The 17,609-nt window shown below is 43.1% G+C and overlaps 1 protein-coding gene across 1 annotated transcript in view; it reads right to left on the bottom strand.

Moving 5' to 3' along the window:
• Positions 1-2,718: 2,718 nt before the first annotated feature.
• Positions 2,719-17,609, bottom strand: part of PDE6D (phosphodiesterase 6D) — a 56,044-nt gene continuing 41,153 nt past the window's right edge. Inside the window, exons 2-5 of the mRNA XM_022567961.2 lie at positions 10,608-10,696; positions 9,932-10,057; positions 9,089-9,194; positions 2,719-7,204 (exon numbers count right to left, since the gene is read on the bottom strand). Of these exons, the coding sequence (XP_022423669.1) occupies positions 7,123-7,204; positions 9,089-9,194; positions 9,932-10,057; positions 10,608-10,696 (403 nt within the window). The 3' untranslated portion in view covers positions 2,719-7,122. The remainder of the gene's footprint in view (positions 7,205-9,088; positions 9,195-9,931; positions 10,058-10,607; positions 10,697-17,609) is intronic.

Here is a 17,609-nt window from a genome sequence, read left to right as displayed (position 1 = left end):
GCAGGGGCTACTCTTCGTTGTGGTGCGCAGGCTTCTCATTGCGGTGGCTTTTTTTTTTTTTTTTTTTTTGTGGTTCACGGGCCTCTCACTGTTGTGGCCTCTCCCGCTGCGGAGCACAGGCTCCGGACGCGCAGGCTCAGCAGCCATGGCTCACGGGCCTAGCCGCTCCGCGGCATGTGGGATCTTCCCGGACCGGGGCACGAACCCGTGTCCCCTGCATCGGCAGGCGGACTCTCAACCACTGCGCCACCAGGGGAGTCCGTGCAGTGGCTTCTCTTGTTGCAGAGCACGGGCCTTAGAGTGAGCGGGCTTCAGTAGTTGTGGCACGTGGGCTTTAGCAGTTGTGGCTCGTGGGCTCTAGAGCGCAGACTCAGTAGTTGTGGCGCACGGGCTTAGTTGCTCTGCGGCATGTGGGATCTTCCTGGACCAGGGATCGAGTCCATGTCCCCTGCGTTGGCAGGAGGATTCTTAACCACTGCGCCACCAGGGAAGTCCCTTGACTTTTGAATGGTAGTCTCTTGTTATGCAATGACATTTTTCAGTGGGCACTCCCAGTGGCTACTTGACTGCCTGGGAGGCAGAGGAGGTGTTTGTGGACAGAGGCAAGGTTTTCCTCTGCAAATGACTGTGTGCCTCCTTCAAAACGCCACCAAATCCACAACTGAGCTCCCACAATTCTGTGCCATAATGATATCATTTGAGCCTGGAAACGCTTGAGGATCACTATGGTCATAAAATCATTTCAATATCATAAAACGTCTACTTTTAAGTAAATGTGAACCCTCCAAGAAAAACCTTAGCCTAATTCTACCAGATGCATTATAGATCGTTGCTGAATACAAGCCAATTAAAAGAGTAATAATCAGTAGACAATCTGCCAGAAGAGATAATGTGGATTACAATTCTGGCCAAGGGTTGGGCCCCAAGTAACCAATACGTCTGACCAACAATGTACCATGAAAGAAAACCAATGACTATTATCAGCTTCTGTAATAACACAAAACAGTGAAATGAAATTCCAGTTCTGTAAATAGGTAGACCAATCATGTACGGCTTGATTATACAGGGGTGTCCTGTGCACCATTCAGAGAGCGTACTGTATAGCTCAAAATACACACTTTAGCCCAACACAAAAGTAATCATTATAATATATATGAAACATTCAAGTGACAATAATCTTGCTTATCCTCTTGTAATTGAGAGGAGTTATTTGGGGGATGATTTGAATAAACCAAGTCACTTACGAAGTCATTCTAAGAAATTTGAGTAAATGCCTTTTTTTTTTTTTTTTTAACTTTGAATACATTTCCTTCAATAAGTGCAACAATTTAAAAGCATTCCATGGTGGGGAACTTCCATGGTGGGGGACTTCCCTGGTGGCGCAGTGGTTAAGAATCTGCCTGCCAATGAAGGGGACACGGGTTTGATCTCCGGTCCAGGAAGATCCCACATGCCGTGGAGCAACTAAGCCCACGCACCACAACAACTGAAGCCTGTGTGCCTAGAGCCCGAGCTCCACAACAAGAGAAACCACCACAATGAGAAGCACGTGCATCACAACGAAGAGTAGCCTCTGCTCGCCGCAACTAGAGAAAGCCTGTGTGCAGCAACGAAGACCTGACACAGCCAAAAATAAATAAAATAAAATAAATTAATTAAAAACAAATAAAAACATTCCATGGGGGACTTCCCTGATGGTCCAGTGGTTAAGACTCTGCGCTCCCAATGCAGGGGGCCTGGGTTCAATCCCTGGTTGGGAACTAAGATCCCGCATGCCACACCAAGTAGCCAAAATAAAAAAATAAATAAATAAATAAATAAAAAAGCATTCCATGGAACCAAAGGCTGTCTCAGAGTTCAGAGCTGGGTGGTCAATATGCATTTGATGCTACTGCTGCCAGTGATGTTTGTGTGCGTGTGGTTTCTTTTCTTTTTTTAAAAAAAATTTTATTTATTTAATTCATTTGGATGTGCTGGGTCTTAGTTGCGGCATGTGTGATCTTCATTGCCACATGCGGGATCTAGTTCCCTGACCAGGGATTGAACCCAGGCCCCCGAGGTTGGGAGCACAGAAAACCACTGGGAAATCAGAGAAGTCCCTGAATGTGTGTTTCTAATCCTCTGAAAGGCATAATTTTAAACTAAGGGCTTTATCAGAGATCCCCGAACGCTCTCTGTTTACAGTAATCTTTGTGTCTCAGCAATTTTTTTCACGGTGCAACTAGGTCAAAACAAATAGCTAACAATTCTACTTAAGTAGTTAGGTCCAAACAACTTATTAAGTATTTATGTCCTAACTTAGTAGCTGTTGTATTATTTTGGAAAAAGAAAAGCCACATAGATGGAGAGAAAAAAATATTTTTATTTCATTGATCATCACAGTGACTTACTAATGGAGTGTGTGTGCCTGTTGGGCACTGCACAGCTTCTCAAACCTGGAATCAGATTGGACACCACTCCCCTCATTTCCTGTTCACGTTGATTTTGAGCAGTGTATGACAGATGTCCCGTATCACTGCATGTCCTTAAAAAACTAAACGATCCTACGGCAGCCCTGTGAACTTGCTGCAGGGCCCGGGGTGCCTCGGTGTATATGGTTTGGGAACCAAGTATATTTACCAGATTTCTGCTTCTCAGTCCACTGCATTGCATCCCTCAGTTTATTCAAAGCTATAGTTGAAGCTGCTCAGTTTCAGACCAAATAAAAGCACCAAAAAGAACTGCTAAGCCATTTAATGTTTTCACTTTGAGGACCATTTTAACAGTGCATTTTGAATGCTGCAAAACAATTACCAGGTCACTAGCAAGAAATTCTAAAAATAAACTCGACAATACCCAGGAATTGGTGAGCAGATGCACATCCTGGGGCTCTCTGGTTGTGATGTGAAGGATAAATCACAAGGGGAGGCCATGCCATCAGCTAGACTGGCCCCAGATGGATATAGGAACTGCGGCCGGGGTGGTAGGGATGGAGGACATTATAGGGGAGATGGTTATGAAGCTAAGTGAATAGGCCTCCGTCTACTGGATTGCTGGGCAGCCGACCCTCCCCACTAACCTCTAGGAAGTTCTCATCTTTCCCCCACACCTGGGCAGATGTTTCTATCCAGCCTTTCCACCCAGGCCTGAGGGGTGGAGGAAAGCGAGGACATCAGCACTGGGCCTCTTTGCCCTGCTTCCTCCTCTCCATCCTTCGCAGGGTGGAAGGGGAGGCTGTCACTCCTCCCACAAGGCAGGGCCTTCCCTGTCATACCCTGAGTCCTTTGTAGTATCAGGTGTGGCACATTTGGTTCTTACTTTGTTGATGATAGGTTAAGGGATTTAAAAAATCTTTTCCTTTGAGTAAATCCTGGCTTTCCAGACTGTTGACTTGCTGGGGACTCGTCAATCCTGTTTTGGGGTCAAAAGCTGAATGCTGACTTCTTTCCGTTTCTTCACCTCCTCATTTCAGACATGCTGCCCTTGCACTGTCCTGTTTTCTTCAGAGCACTGACTACTATCTGAAATTATCTGCTTTCTGTCTCCTCTCATTAGAATCTAGTGGTAGGGACTTCACTCATCTTGTCCAACAAGTGTCTGGAACATAAAAATTGTTCAAAAATATGCATGCAGTGAATGTATAATGTTTAAGGAATTTGCACAAGTGGGAATTCCCTGGTGGTCCAGTGGTTGGGACTCCGAGCTACCACTGTAGGGGGCATGGCTTTGATCCCTGGTTGGGGAACTAAGATCCTGCATGCTGCGAGGTGCAGCCAAAAAAAAAAAAAGAAGAATTTGTACAAGCATTTTCTCAATATATAATAGCTAAAAAAAAAAAAATCCCAAATCCACCAACAAACATTTTAGGGGCAAGGCAGCTGGAGGAAAATGAAGAGCCTGCAAAGGGGCAAGGAGCAGACACTCAGCAAAGGGGCTCCCAGAGTCCCAGCAGATAAAGCAAGAAGGACGGGATGGGGGCAGTGGCTCAGTGGAGTTCACTGATGCCTCGAAGGAGAGGAAGCCACGGGCCAGAGCCAGAGAGCCGTGGCTTGAGGAGTCAATGAGAGGTAGGGGCGTAGAGAGTGAGTGGAGACAACTCCGAGAGGTCTGAATCTGTAGAGAAAGAAAAGGAGGGAGCGGGAGCTGAAGGCCGTGTGGGATTGAAGGAAAGCCTCATTTATAAAAGCTTATTTTGTTTTTAGGGCAACTTGAACGTATTTTGTAGGCTGAGAGTTGAAGGATCCAGAGAAGGGAGGGCTTTCCTGATTTTTCTGAACTGCATGTAATCTCTTCTTCCTTTAAATGCCCACCTTGTCCTTCTCTTATGGCAGGCACTTATAATTGCTCAACTAGGGACAAAGCTCAGGAAAGGCAGGGCTGTGCCTCACACGACATCTTACTGATACACATAACAGGCCTGTAAGTGTGGCCTGAATGTGGCTAGATCCTCTTCGGTAGACTGTGATTCCTCCACCCCCTCGTGTCCAACCAGGGCCAGACTCAGTGCTTCCCCATGTGCTCCATCACAGAAGTCACTCAGCACACTGGCCAGTAACACAGATGGGAAGATGGACGAGACTGTTTATTCACATCACACAGGAAACCTTAACCAAAACTCTCTAAATAGAAATCTATGTTTGACAGATCCTCTAAGTTCTCCCAAGTCTTTCTCAAAGGCCATGCTGCCTGGGATTCTTCTGTCCTCTCCTATGAAGACTCTAAAGTTCCTCTTGATTGCCCTGAGCAACTGAAAACTTCCCCTCACTGGCACAGGGCAGAACTGGGACTACCCTTTGTTCCTTAAGCATGCTTGGAGATCTCAGTTTATCTTATGGCCACCAGTGTACACAGGTATGTCTCTAATATTCACTAAATGCCTCTACCAGTATTTCAAAATACGGTCCACAGAACACCTGTAGCAGAATCACCTGGGGTGCTTCCATAGGCAGATTTCTGGGACCCACACATACTGAGTCAGAATCTCTGGGTGTGGGCAGGTGCCATAGATGTTTGAGAACCAGTGGCTGTACACTGTGCCAGGCCTGATCTGTACGCTTCTCCTTCCAATAACATTTTGTGGCCTTTAATTTATCCACAAACCCTCCAGATTTTTAGGCATTTGGACCAGCACCCACCCTACAAGGGCTGACCTTAACCTACCTAGGGCCCTGGTCCCTGCAGCTCCCGTGTCCTCCCTCTCCTTTTGCCTGACTTCTTCCCTGGCCTGTACCACTTCCCTTCTCCTCCCACCATAGCATTCAGCGATCCTCCCCATCAGTTCAAATCCCACCTACGCTTGGAACCCCTTGATCAGTATTGTGCCTGAGGCACACGCTTCTTTTGTCTTGCTTGTTTCATGATAAAATGAGAAATTTTGCCTGAGCACATGTACCTGGAGAGATGGCAAGCTTCTAAGAACGACTGGACTATGATTCTTTTTGTTTTTCTCAGAGCGGCTAGCAAAGAAGTGTGTCCCTGACTGTTGGCTGGGTGAGTGAGTGGAGAAGGGCAGTGAAGGAGGTCTAAGCGGGTGGAGAAGCCTTCCCTGGGAAGTCCTTTCTCCATCAGAATGTGTCCAGGCCCCTGACAGCCTTCCCTCATGGGACTCTGGGGAGAAGATACAGTCCAGGAAAAGGGAAGGAGACAGGTTCACTCTGAGAAAAGACATGGCAGTTTTGGAAAGCAAAAGAAAAGCTTGATTCACTTTTACCTTGTTGGTTTTTTTTTTATCCAACCTTTGGTATTTAAAAATTAGCTTTTGAAGATAACAGATCTAATGTGAAGAATGGAGTCATCACTGAAAGATGGCGATAGTATACTAAAAATGTACTGCTTCTCCTCCCCACCCACATATGCAAACAGGCCCTTTGAGGTAACAGATGGAAGGAGAGCAGGAATCTAGAAGCAGGGGCTACACCAAGGAGAGCCCATCTCTCGGTGTATTTTCCCTCCTCTGGCCTCAGACCTTACTACAGGAGGAACCAGAAAACTTTTAATTTTTGGTATTTTATAAAGGACAGTGAAGGCTACTGGTAGCTCAGAGGTAAGTTCCTGAAAGAGAGCCCTTTTTAGTTTTCTCTCTATTGTCAGACTTGGAAGCACTGCACATATAACTACTTCTCTGTCACATGGGCTTCCTCTGACCACTGGTTTTAAGGCCTCTCAGCATCCCACCCCATCCTGGATGCCTTCCCATTGTTCTCCAGTTGAGTTTAGGGAGATCTTTTCTTCATTTTGTAACTTCTAGTTTCTCATTTAGGAATAAGAGTCCTTACTCTACCAACTTAGAACTTCTAACCTTTCTGGAAACTTCTTGAACAAATGCACATTATAAAAGAAGGGAAAAAGTTAAAAACAGTACAAACAAGCAGAGGGTGCATGTATGTTGTGGAAGAGAACCACGAAATATCACATCTAAAAGACAAATGTCAAGGTCATGGGTCTTGTTCAGGTATGTTGTACCTTCTTGGAAAGCAGCAACTGAAGCACTCAGGAACCACAAGATCTATCAGTTGATCTCTGGAGTAAAATATAGCTGTGATCCTACTGTCTGGTCTGTTAAATGTCTTTCTTCCCATCATGGAGCCAGGTTCACATTCCAAAAAAAGGAGAGATGAAAGCAATGCCATGCTAAAGACATAGGAATATTTTAATTCATATGTTTTAATTCACTATGTAACAATAATATCACAGTCTATTTTACAAGTTAAATGTATGAGAATGTATGAAATAGAAATGGTAGGAAAAAACTAAATGTGGGTCAGGAACTCGAATTTTTCCAAAACCAGGGGCCAAAGGAAGATGTGTTGCCTGCAGGGCCCAAGAAGGAGGCAGGGAGGGTGACGGGAACAGCTTGTGGTATGTGTTTGTCTCTGTGTCTACTCCAAAAAGGAGTTGAGGCATGCCCTCTGCCCTGGTCTGGGATTGGGAGTTTAATCTGGTCGGTTGAAGATGGTGGCTTGAGAGAAAAAAGCCATCTGGTTACCTACACAGAGCTGGTCCCCTGGTGGCCGCAGGTGGGTTTTGCCGTAGAGGGAATTAGGGGTGGAAGTGTCAAAAATCAAATGTATAGAGGAAAAAAGTAAACAGTTTCTTCCTTCCCCCTAAAAAAATGAATTCTTGAAATGCACACATATTCTTCTCTCAAACGTAGAAAAGTCTCACTCTGGATGTGCTTACAAGAAGATCGTCGTCAAAAAACTTTGTCTCTATGATAACATTTCCACTATAAGTAAGAAGAGAGGGCGAAAGAGTGAGCGTGTTAGACAACAGATCTCATTTCCACAAAGTGGTTTCAATCTGGGTCTGCTGGGCCTGTGGACATGCACTCACCTATAACCTTGGCTTGGGGATATTAAAATCTGTGTCCATATGGGGTTAGATGTCTAACATGACATTTAACTTATGTGACTAGGTAGGTCTTCTTCAAGTTCAGAAATCATAAGAGGGAGCATGTGTTAATCCACAGTATACCTAAGGCCCTTAGAGTGCTTTGCACACAGCGGTGCCTACAAATATGACTGACTTTCTGACTCACATGGAAACCTGCGGACGTATCTTTTCCTATAAAACTTACTCTGGTGGACAGCTGTGGGTTGGCCTGTCCTGCATCTATTCCCCTCACTTTGAGTAACAGCGCTCTGTTCTTCTCTTGGGGAACCACCCTATCTCCAGTCCATGGGTCAACCAAGTGGCTCCCCCCTTGCCTGGCAAAGGGGTGGGCACAGGATGTAATTTGGGCCAATCAGACTCTCTCCCCTGAGCAAGATCCTTCCCACAGCTGCTCCTTGAGGAAACCATCCACAGTTCCTGCCACCTGCATCTTTCGAGTTTCTCAGGTCTCAGCCCTACCCTTTCAACGCTGTCCTGTAAGCCAGAGTCAGTTTCTATGGCTTATGGCTTAAGAACCCCAAACAATACACCTGTATTGTATACAGTGTGCAATTTCATTTTTCTTGGTGGTTATCTCAGTGTTTCCAAATCAAACTACTCTTGTACTAAGTTAAAGGCAACAGTGGTACTACTCTGGGGTTCTAAAAAGTAAGACATAACTTAAATAAACTAAATATGTTATCACAGACTTAGTGGTGTTAATACCTGAAAGAAATCAGGCCTGGACAAGAATAAGTCAAATAATGGTTAATAAAATCTAAAAAAATGCCCTTCTACATATGACACTGTACTTTCCCAGGGTAATTAATATCCAGCAGATATCTTCTTGCTAGTAATTAATTATAAAATAGGTAAATAAGGAACTCAAGATCTGACTGGTTGATGGAATATAAAAATACCTACTATTATACAAATTAAAAATCTATTCAAGACTTATAAAATAAATAACCTCTATTTACAAATTCAATGTGGCTTTCATAAAGGACCTGTTTAAAGAGATGATCCAATATTGCACAATTATCTGTGTGAATAATTTGTTACTAGGCAATATTGCTAAAACTTTTAAAAGACTAAAATCTTTTCCCAAGAGAAAAATGGTAGGTAGGCAGTTATTGACTGACTTTTGGGGACAAAGGACAAACTAATTATTCTTTGAGCTGGAAGCATATCTATTAAAATTGTAAGCTAGTCTCTGAAAAACTATAACCAAATATTATCCTCTAAAACAGAATTAGGACTTTGCCAGATTCCACTGAAGGCCATTCAAACAAAGTACAGAGTAGCAGAAGTTTGATAGTAAGGAAAGGGAGCCAATTAGCATAGACTTAATATATATTATATGCCAGTTTCCTTCCATATCATCTCATTTTATCCTCACTATACCTCTGTAAGAGATAATTATTAATTCTACATTTAGAGAGGAGGAGAATAAGGCCCAGAGAGGTAAAGTACATTGTCCAAGATTACACAGCTAGTCATGGTTAATCAGGAATTTAGTCTAAAGGTTTAATCTGAAGTTTCTAATTCTTTCCATTCTATCACACTGTCTTTTTCACATGACAAACGTCAGTAAGCTGTAACTTCGGATACCACTGGATACTCTTTTACCCTTGTTCTCGACCTAGATTGCCTGCCTGTTGAACGGGACCACGAGTCCCACGTGCCTGGAATTCCTGCTTCTAGACACCTCCACAGTTCCTGCGGCCCGCTCACTCACGTTAGCACGCTGGCTGGCATCATCTGGGACTCGGGCGCTGCCTCTATCAGGGACTGCCAGGTGTTTGTGGAGTTAGGGATCACAAAGCCAAACTCGAAGAACCATTCTGAAGGAAGAAGGAAAAGCAGGTGAGCTGGCACCCTGGGCAGAGTCTCAGGGCTCCATGTCCCCATCCTTTAGGGCAAGCCTCTTCCTACCCCAGGAAGCACCACTGAAGCCATCAGAAACTTCCCAGGCCAGAGGCATAAGAAAGGACATGGAAGCCCCCTTCAGGCTGTGTCCCCTGAACCACACTAGAGGCCTGCTCCCTATGCTCTGGGATCTAAAGCACTAGGGCCAGCAATATTTTCTTAGCAGTAGGCTGGATGTAAATTATATACATCCAGGAAGTATGGAAGTACAGAACAGGCCTTTTCACTTGGAATTTCAGCTCTAAGACACATATGTACACTCTTAGACTTCACGGTAAAAACTCAATGCAGAGTGGCCTTGCCAGTCAAATCTGTACAAGACTGTATGGAGAGCACTGTACCAGGCCCTAACCAGCAGCTTCCTTGTGACCATGTTATAATACCACGCCAGTGACAAAGCAGGCACCACCCTCAGGCCCTCCAGTGTCAGTAACCCTTTTGTTGGGCTCAGAGCCCCTTGTAGTTGCCAGCTTTGTTTTTGCTTCTTTTCGCCAGGGCTCCCCAGTCTGCCAGCGTGTAGGAACCCTATCACAAACTGAGTTGCAAAATAAATGTTATCAAAGCAGTGCTTTAGTTCACTGGGTCTTGACTTCTGTCCCTGTCCAGATTTTGTCCCTAAGCCCAGATTTCAGGCATGTTGGCAGCAGAATACCTTCTAGGCATTGCCCTTTGAAGTAAACTTTTTGTTCCAGGCGGAATTTTTCCATTTGCTCTGCTGAAGAGAAGTTCAATTCTCGAGACACTGCCTTGCACTTGAGGATTTTCTTGGGAACACGGGCTGGTAAAGAAAAAGAAATATTGAAAGCATTTCTGGGAGCTTCTTAGAGATGATTTAGAGTGTATATTATCTATGTTAAATTTCATAAAATGCCTTGGTAACAGAATTACACTTTAATTAAAGGCAGAGGTCCCAAACTGGTCCAGTGCATTTGACTGAAAGATCTTCAAGGAACAATAGATTTAGTGCATCTAAAGGCCTTACCCAGCTCCTCTTATCAGGAAAGGGGCTGAATGGGAACCTTCTTTCTATTCTGTTCCCTTGGTTTTTCTTTTATTTCAGGGAGATAAAAACACAAAGTTTCTTTCAGAAAAAAGTTGAGATCTTTGTATCTTTGGGTATGTTCTAATGCTAAAATTTCAGCACGAGGTGGGTTTTGGGAAGTAGGAGAAAGAAACATAAGAAAGAAACTAGACATCTCAGCACCACGTGGACTGACGTGCTATGCCTGCAGAGGCCCGTCCCCTGGTGGGTCTCCATTAACTCAGTTCCCTGATACCTAGCCCTGCTCTGCGTCATCAGCCCTGTGCAGACAAAGGGTGGAAAGTACCTTCATGCTCCACTCCAGGGACTGACAGGTCTTCTGTTCCTTGCCAGAGTATCTTCCCTGTCTCAGCATCCCGAAGGTTCATCCAATTTCTGATCAATATATTAAGGAAAAACAAGGCACTGAAGTGACTCCTACTTTGTACTCTAGGTGTTTCAGATTTGCTCCTATCAACTCTTGTTTATTTTTTAGTAAGTGGGCCTGACTGCTAAGTGCCAAGAAAGCAAATAAGAATGTGTAGGAGAGGGACTTCCCTGGTGGTTCAGTGGTTAAGACTTCATGTTCCCAATGCAGGGGGCCCGGGTTTGATCCCGCATGCGGCAATGAAGATCCTGCATGCCGCAGCTAAGACCTGGCACAGCCAAATAAATATTTATTTAAAATATTTATTAAAAAAAAAAGAATGTTTATTTAAAAAAAAAAAAAAGAATGTTTAGGAGAGTACAAAAGGCATTTAAAGGAAAAAGCAGAGACCCAGGGGAGATACTTTTGTCTACAACATGAGAACTCAGACTGTACACATCTAGAAATTGCAAGAAAGAGGTAGAAAATGAACAGTGCAAAATTTAAAATTTTCCAACAGAATATGACCAGCCAAGATAAAAGACCTAAAGAAACAGATATGAGAGAAATTCCAGTAAATGACTCAGGCAGATTGCCCTACAGTGAAGATCACAGTCCATAAGCTTTACTCACAAGTTCAGACCTCTCAAGTAGCTTTTTAGTGGCCTGCTCTTAAATATGAGAAGATAACCAAGGATCACTAGAAACTCAAGAAAGCATTTACTATGAAAGACAGACCAAAACAAAGAGGAAGAAAAGCAACTTAGAGGAAAAAAAAGACTACAGAGGAAGATATAAACTTTTAAAAATGAGCATTAAAAACAAACACAAAAACAACCAGCAAAACATAATCCTTACAGGGACTTCCCTGCTGGTCCGGTGGTAAAGAATCCACCTTACAATGCAGGGGACATGGGTTCGATCCCTGGTCAGGGAACTAACATTCCACATGCTGCGGGGCAACTAAGCCAGTGCACCACAACTACTGAGCTCATGCACCTCAACTAGAGAGCCCGAGTGTCACAAACTACACAGCCCGAGTGCCACAAACTACAGAGCCCACGTGCCCTGGAATCCACGTGCCACAACTACAGAGCCCATGCGCCCTGGAGCCCATGCACCACAACTAGAGAGAAGCCCGTGCACCGCAACAAAATATCCCACATGCCTCAACGAAGATCCCGTGTGCCGCAACTAAGACCCGAAGCAGCCAAAAAAAAAAAAAAAAAAAAAAACCTTAAAAAAACCATAATCCTTATAAATACTGTACTAAAAATTGTATACCATTGAATTTTGTGTATTTTAGGTGATTTTTCTTTGGCTCAAGGTTACAACTTTTGAGACTGGTCAACTGATAATCTCTTTCAGTCAGAAAATGCCTTCTAACTTACATATTTATATTTTCTTGTTTCTGTATTGCTCATCATACAATAAATGCATCAACAATACCAATTAAATAAAAAAAGTATGTTCAGAGGACAAAAAAAACTCTAGGAAAATATACATTTTGATAGCAGAACCAAACAACTCCACAAACAACTTTGGAAGACAAAGTTGAGAGATTATTTCAGAAAGAAAAAGAAAAAGACTACAAGGATAAAAAACAGGAGAGTAAAGATACAAAAACTGGACATCAGTACAAGAGGTTCAACATCTAACTAGCAGAAATTTGAGAAAGAACAGAAAACACCAAGGAGAGGAAGTCATCAAACAAATGAATTCAAGAAAAGGTCCAGCGAGGGCCCAACTCACATCATTGTGAACTTGCAGAACATCAAGGTTAAAGAGAAGCTTCCAGAGGGAAAATAAGTTGTTACGCAAAGGGTCAAAATCAGAATGAATGAGACTTTTCAACAGGGACTCTGGAGGACAGAAAAAAATGGAGCAGTGCCTTTAAAATTCTCAAGGAAATGATTCCTAAAACTAAAAAGACTTTTACTTTCGCAAGAAACAAATGGTGGGCTTCCCTGATGGTACAGTGGTTAAGAATCTGCCTGCCAATGCAGGGGACACAGGTTCGATCCCTGGTCCAGGAAGATCCCACATGCTGTGGAGTAACTAAGCCTGCGGGCCACAACTACTAGAGCCCACGCAACTAGAGCCCATGCTCCGCAACAAGAGAAGCCACCGCAATGACAAGCCTGCATACCACAACGAAGAGTAGCCCCTGCTCTCTGCAACTAGAGAAAGACCGCAAGCAGCAACAAAGACCCAAAGCAGCCAAAAAATAAATAAATAAATAATTAAAAAAAAAAAAGAAACGAATGGTAACATGCTCCTTCAAAATGACAGGGAAGACCAAGGAAGAGGATGACACTGAATCGAGGAAGGAAGGGATCTAAAACAAGAGACAGGTAAAGGGGTCCTTAGAGTGATGTTGAAGGAGACCCCAAGACAACAGCTCCTTAGCAGGCTTGGAGGGTGACTGGTCCAGGGTCCAGATAGGAGCAAGTCAGAACACTTAGGAAGAGATTTCTTTTTAAGAAGATGAAATTTGGACTTCCCGGTGGCACAGTGGTTAAGAATCCGCCTGCCAATGCAGGGGACATGGGTTCGATCCCTGGTCCAGGAAGATACACATGCCACAAAGCAACTAAGCCCGTGCGCCACAACTACTGAGCCTGCACTCTAGAGCCCGCAAGCCACAACTACTGAGCCCGCGTTGCTGCAACTACTGAAGCCTGCACGCCTAGAGCCCGTGCTCTGCAACAAGAGAAGCCACTGCAATGAGAAGCCGCGCACTGCAACGAAGAGTAGCCCCCACTCGCCGCAACTAGAGAAAGCCTGTGCGCAGCAACGAAGACCCAGTGCAGCCAAAAAACCCAAAAAATTAAAAGGTGAAATTTTAAAAAAAAGATGAAATTCATAGAATATCTAATGTGTTTATATGGAAAGAGGATTTATTCAGTTAGGGGAGATTTGGGGGTCACATCAGTGAGAAGTATAGAAAATTGAAGCAAATGAATTAAAAAACCAAGACAATTATTAACATCAGGGAAAAATCAAAGGTGGTACTGGGAGAAAGTAGTAGTTACATTATACTACATGGCTTCATTGCAAACAGTGTTGATGTAATGATAATAAAAACACAGGCTATGGATCCAATACAATTATCCTGGGAGGATGGGGGAAGGAGAAGAGAGTGCATGTGTGATTAAGCATAAAGTATTGAGAAAGAACAAAACTCATTTCCATCGTGGGAAGTTGATAAATAATGCCCAAAACGGAAACATTAAGACATAACCACAGTGTGCTATTTAGAAATATCAAGATTAATACCAAATAAATCAGCTAGAAAGAATTGAAAATAGTTTTCTCTGGGGAGTAGAAAATAGGAATGGGAGCACATGGAATGCTGTTCTTCATTAGAAACTGGGTAGAACTATGACTCTAAATGATGTACACATACAACTTTGATAAAGACTGAATTTAAAAAGATAGTCCCAAGTTATTTTGTCTTTGTTTTTAAAAACAATGAACAAATCATTAAAGGAAAATGAAATTAATATTCTCCATGCATGCTGGCTGAGCCTGAGAAAGATGGTTAACATCTGTGAAGACACTGAGCTTCAGATAGATACAGTTTACATGCCTTATTTTTTTTTTTGCTGTCTAGCAACCAAACCTTCTTCCCAACCAGCACCCTGCAGCCTCCTTTCCCCCATGGAAGGCAGTGACTGCTTTGCACTACAGCAACTAGAAGATCCAGATCCTTCTCTCCTGGTCATGGTGCAGCTGGGGGCAAGCACGTGACCTAGGCTTGGACACCTGGGGCCCTGAAGCTGTAGTCACACAAGGATTTGAGGAAAAGTCAGCATTTCTTCAGGGTGGGGCAGCAGGTAGTGCCAACCCCACCTTTTCTGCAGTGTTTCCCCTGTTCCTCCAACTGCAGTCAGTTCTGAAAGCGCCAGAGAGCCTTTGAGGGCCTTTCTCACTGTTTGGTAGCTTGCAGTGAAGAACCCTGAACAACACAGTTGATTAGCATCATTACGTACTTAATGGTGCTACATTTAACCCTCTGGAGAGATTCTTTCTAAGTTTTGCTGCTATATAAAAAAAAGTCACAAAAGAGAACCAAGGGTTATCTAGTAGTGTGCCTTGAACGTGATGGGTACCCTAAGCTTCCTATGCCCTTGGTCTGCTTGTGCACTGTCCCCCGGCATGAACCCACCATTGCTTTGAAGTTGTGTTGGTTGTGCTACTCTCCTCTCCGTGTGTATAATCCTAATAAACCCTCCTTGTATGCTCACTGTATTGCTGAATACTGCTGCTCTGCTGTACCTACGTGGTTTTCTCTCCTCTGTTTCATATTTCCACACTCCACTTTTTTTTAACAACTAAATCCAAAAGCAAGTCAAAAGTATCCATACTTGCTTAGGCCATGTCCTACAATTCTAATTACTACACATATTCTTTTTTTTTTTTTTTTTTTAACACATATTCTTACCCATTCTAGAGTCTCCATATATTAAGAGACAGCTTCCCCAACTGGAGAAATAAAACAACAGATACTATGCTCTAGCAAGTCCACGCTGAGCGCTGATCTAAACAGAACTGCCTTAGACACTTAAGCCCAAGGTTTTCAGAAGACACAGTACTTATTCAACCTGCTGTGTACACGTTTTTTATCCTTTTTCTACAGATAGTCTCTTATGTACAAATACAGCCACACTGGACACCAAACTTTCTTAAATTAAATAACAGAACTAAAATTACTTCTAAAGTTCCAGGCTCACATGCAAGTAGGACATTCCAGCAAAACTACTGCAAGAAAAGCCTTGGGGAAGGGGTTCTCCCCACAAAGCAACAGATGGATCAGACCTAGTAGCTTCTAGAAAAAGAATTACTACCCCTGGCCCAAGTCAGCAAGGAAAAGCCTGGGACCAGGACTTACTCTTCCGTCTGTTAGGGGATGAAAAGAAAACAGCCTTAAATTAGAGCATCCTCTCTGATAATTAGTGGACAGTGAATTTAAGTTTCCTCCATTTTATAACAAGGGAGAGAGGCTGCTAAAAACACATGGTTTGTCTAATATAAGCATCTCTTCTCTTTATAAATAATCAGATTAAGGACTTAATTATCTTTTTGGGAAATATAGTAAAAAAAAAAAAATCTTTGGCCAATTCAACAATTAGGCAGTTCCTGCATGTACCCTAATCAGATATGTGGTCTGGTATGATTTAGGTGCAGTCCAGTGCAGGAGCTGGGGACAGACCTCAGGTAGAGAAGGCAGTTGGCGGGTGGTGGTGGACTGAGAAGGGAAGGCGTGGGGATTGGAAAAAACCAGTTAGATGAGTGGGGTACTAGGTAAATAGACACTATCTATTAGTGTCTATATCATGTGCTTCATTTCATAATCCTAAAAAAACCTATGAGATTTTAGCTTCAGTAAATAATACAACATCCAGTGATGCTGGGATTGAGGCTACTTAGAGCCCCTCCAAGTTCTGTGATTTTAGGAGTGAAAAGGAAGGCTCTTAGTTCATGATAGAGATGCAGTCATTTGGGAACAGCTTTCTAAATCATAAAAATACAAATCCATGATAGCCTATCAGTAAAAAGAAATAAATTATTGAGGTAAGTGTCTTAAAATAATAACAATGTGAAAAATTGGTCCACAGAAGAGGAAGCATATTTGGCTGAAAATGTCGGAAATGAAAGGCAAGCTCTGATGACTGATCATCATCCTGCCGAGAACATTTTTGTTTTAACAGCTTTTTGCCAACCAGATTTTTAAAAGAAAAAGAGCCTGAGTTTTAAGACTCAAAGGTCAAGTCACTTCCAATCTTGAGAGAGGAGAGGATTAGGTGGACAAGCTTTAAAGAGGGGAGGCTGGAGGACTATTTATAAATACCACCTTCTGGGTCAGCCAGGTCTTTTCTCATTTAAAAGCTCCCTGGTGATTTATATGCAGGATGAGCACAAAGGAATGCTTGTTACTAAGGGAGCCTCTGCTTGGAAGAGAGCTGTCCCTGGTAGCCGCTATTCGGAACTAGGCAGGCAAAGGAAGCACTCATACGTAAAAGTAAGAGCAGCTTAAAAATAAGCTTCAGAGCAAAAAGCAATAGTTTGTAAAGTATCAAGCCTCAGAAAGGTAACAAAGGAAAGAAACCAAGACAAACATTATGGAAGGATGAGAGACACTTGGCTCAACATGTGGTCTGGTATGATTTAGGTGCAGTCCAGAGCAGGAGCTGGGGACAGACCTGAGGTAGAGAAGGCAGTCGGGAGGTGGTGGTGGAGTAAGAAGGGAAGGTGTGGGGATTGGAAGAAATCAGTTAGATGAGTGGGGTACTAGGTAAATTTCCTCCAGAGATGTGAATGCAGGAACTGGGATAAAAAGATTTAAAATACTTTGTAACAATCATCTATAGAAGCATTTTGGAAGGAGTACACTGGCTCTTGGGAGCCTTAATTAGTTTTAAACGGAAATTGTCAGTATCAATTTTTATATATCAAGCAGAACACATTCACTGTACACGCCAGGACCTCACTGGCCAGTTGAGGGAGGAAGAAAGAATGAATGAGATTAGGGGAAGGGAAGAGAATAGAGAGAGGGAATGGGGAAGGCAAAGAGAGTAAAGAGGAAAGAAACACAGAACACACACAAACAGGGAAAGAGACTCAAGGGAGAAAGTTAAAGGAAAAAAAAAAAAGACACTGAGAAAAAGAGACAAATAGAAATGCCCACATAAACTCAGAACCAAGAGACAGGGTTAAGACAGAAGGGAACAAAAAGGAAGGGCCTCAGGAAGTTCAGAGATGAGATTCCACAGCTTTTCCTACCTTCATATTGTACTGTAGAGTTGTCTTGGTTAGTGGCTCTCATAGGATGGTTTGAAAATGATGGGTAGAGGAGACTGAACACTCCCACTATCAGCCCCTCTGAAAACGTTAATTGGCTGATTCATAGCTTCCTGGAACTTATCATACAAACTGTGG

This window comes from Delphinapterus leucas, chromosome 8, assembly GCF_059928025.1.
Source record: "Delphinapterus leucas isolate spDelLeu-1000000601 "Yukka" chromosome 8, BTC_Dleu_Yukka2, whole genome shotgun sequence".
Taxonomy (NCBI): domain Eukaryota; kingdom Metazoa; phylum Chordata; class Mammalia; order Artiodactyla; family Monodontidae; genus Delphinapterus; species Delphinapterus leucas.
This window is presented reverse-complemented; position numbering and strand designations above follow the sequence as displayed.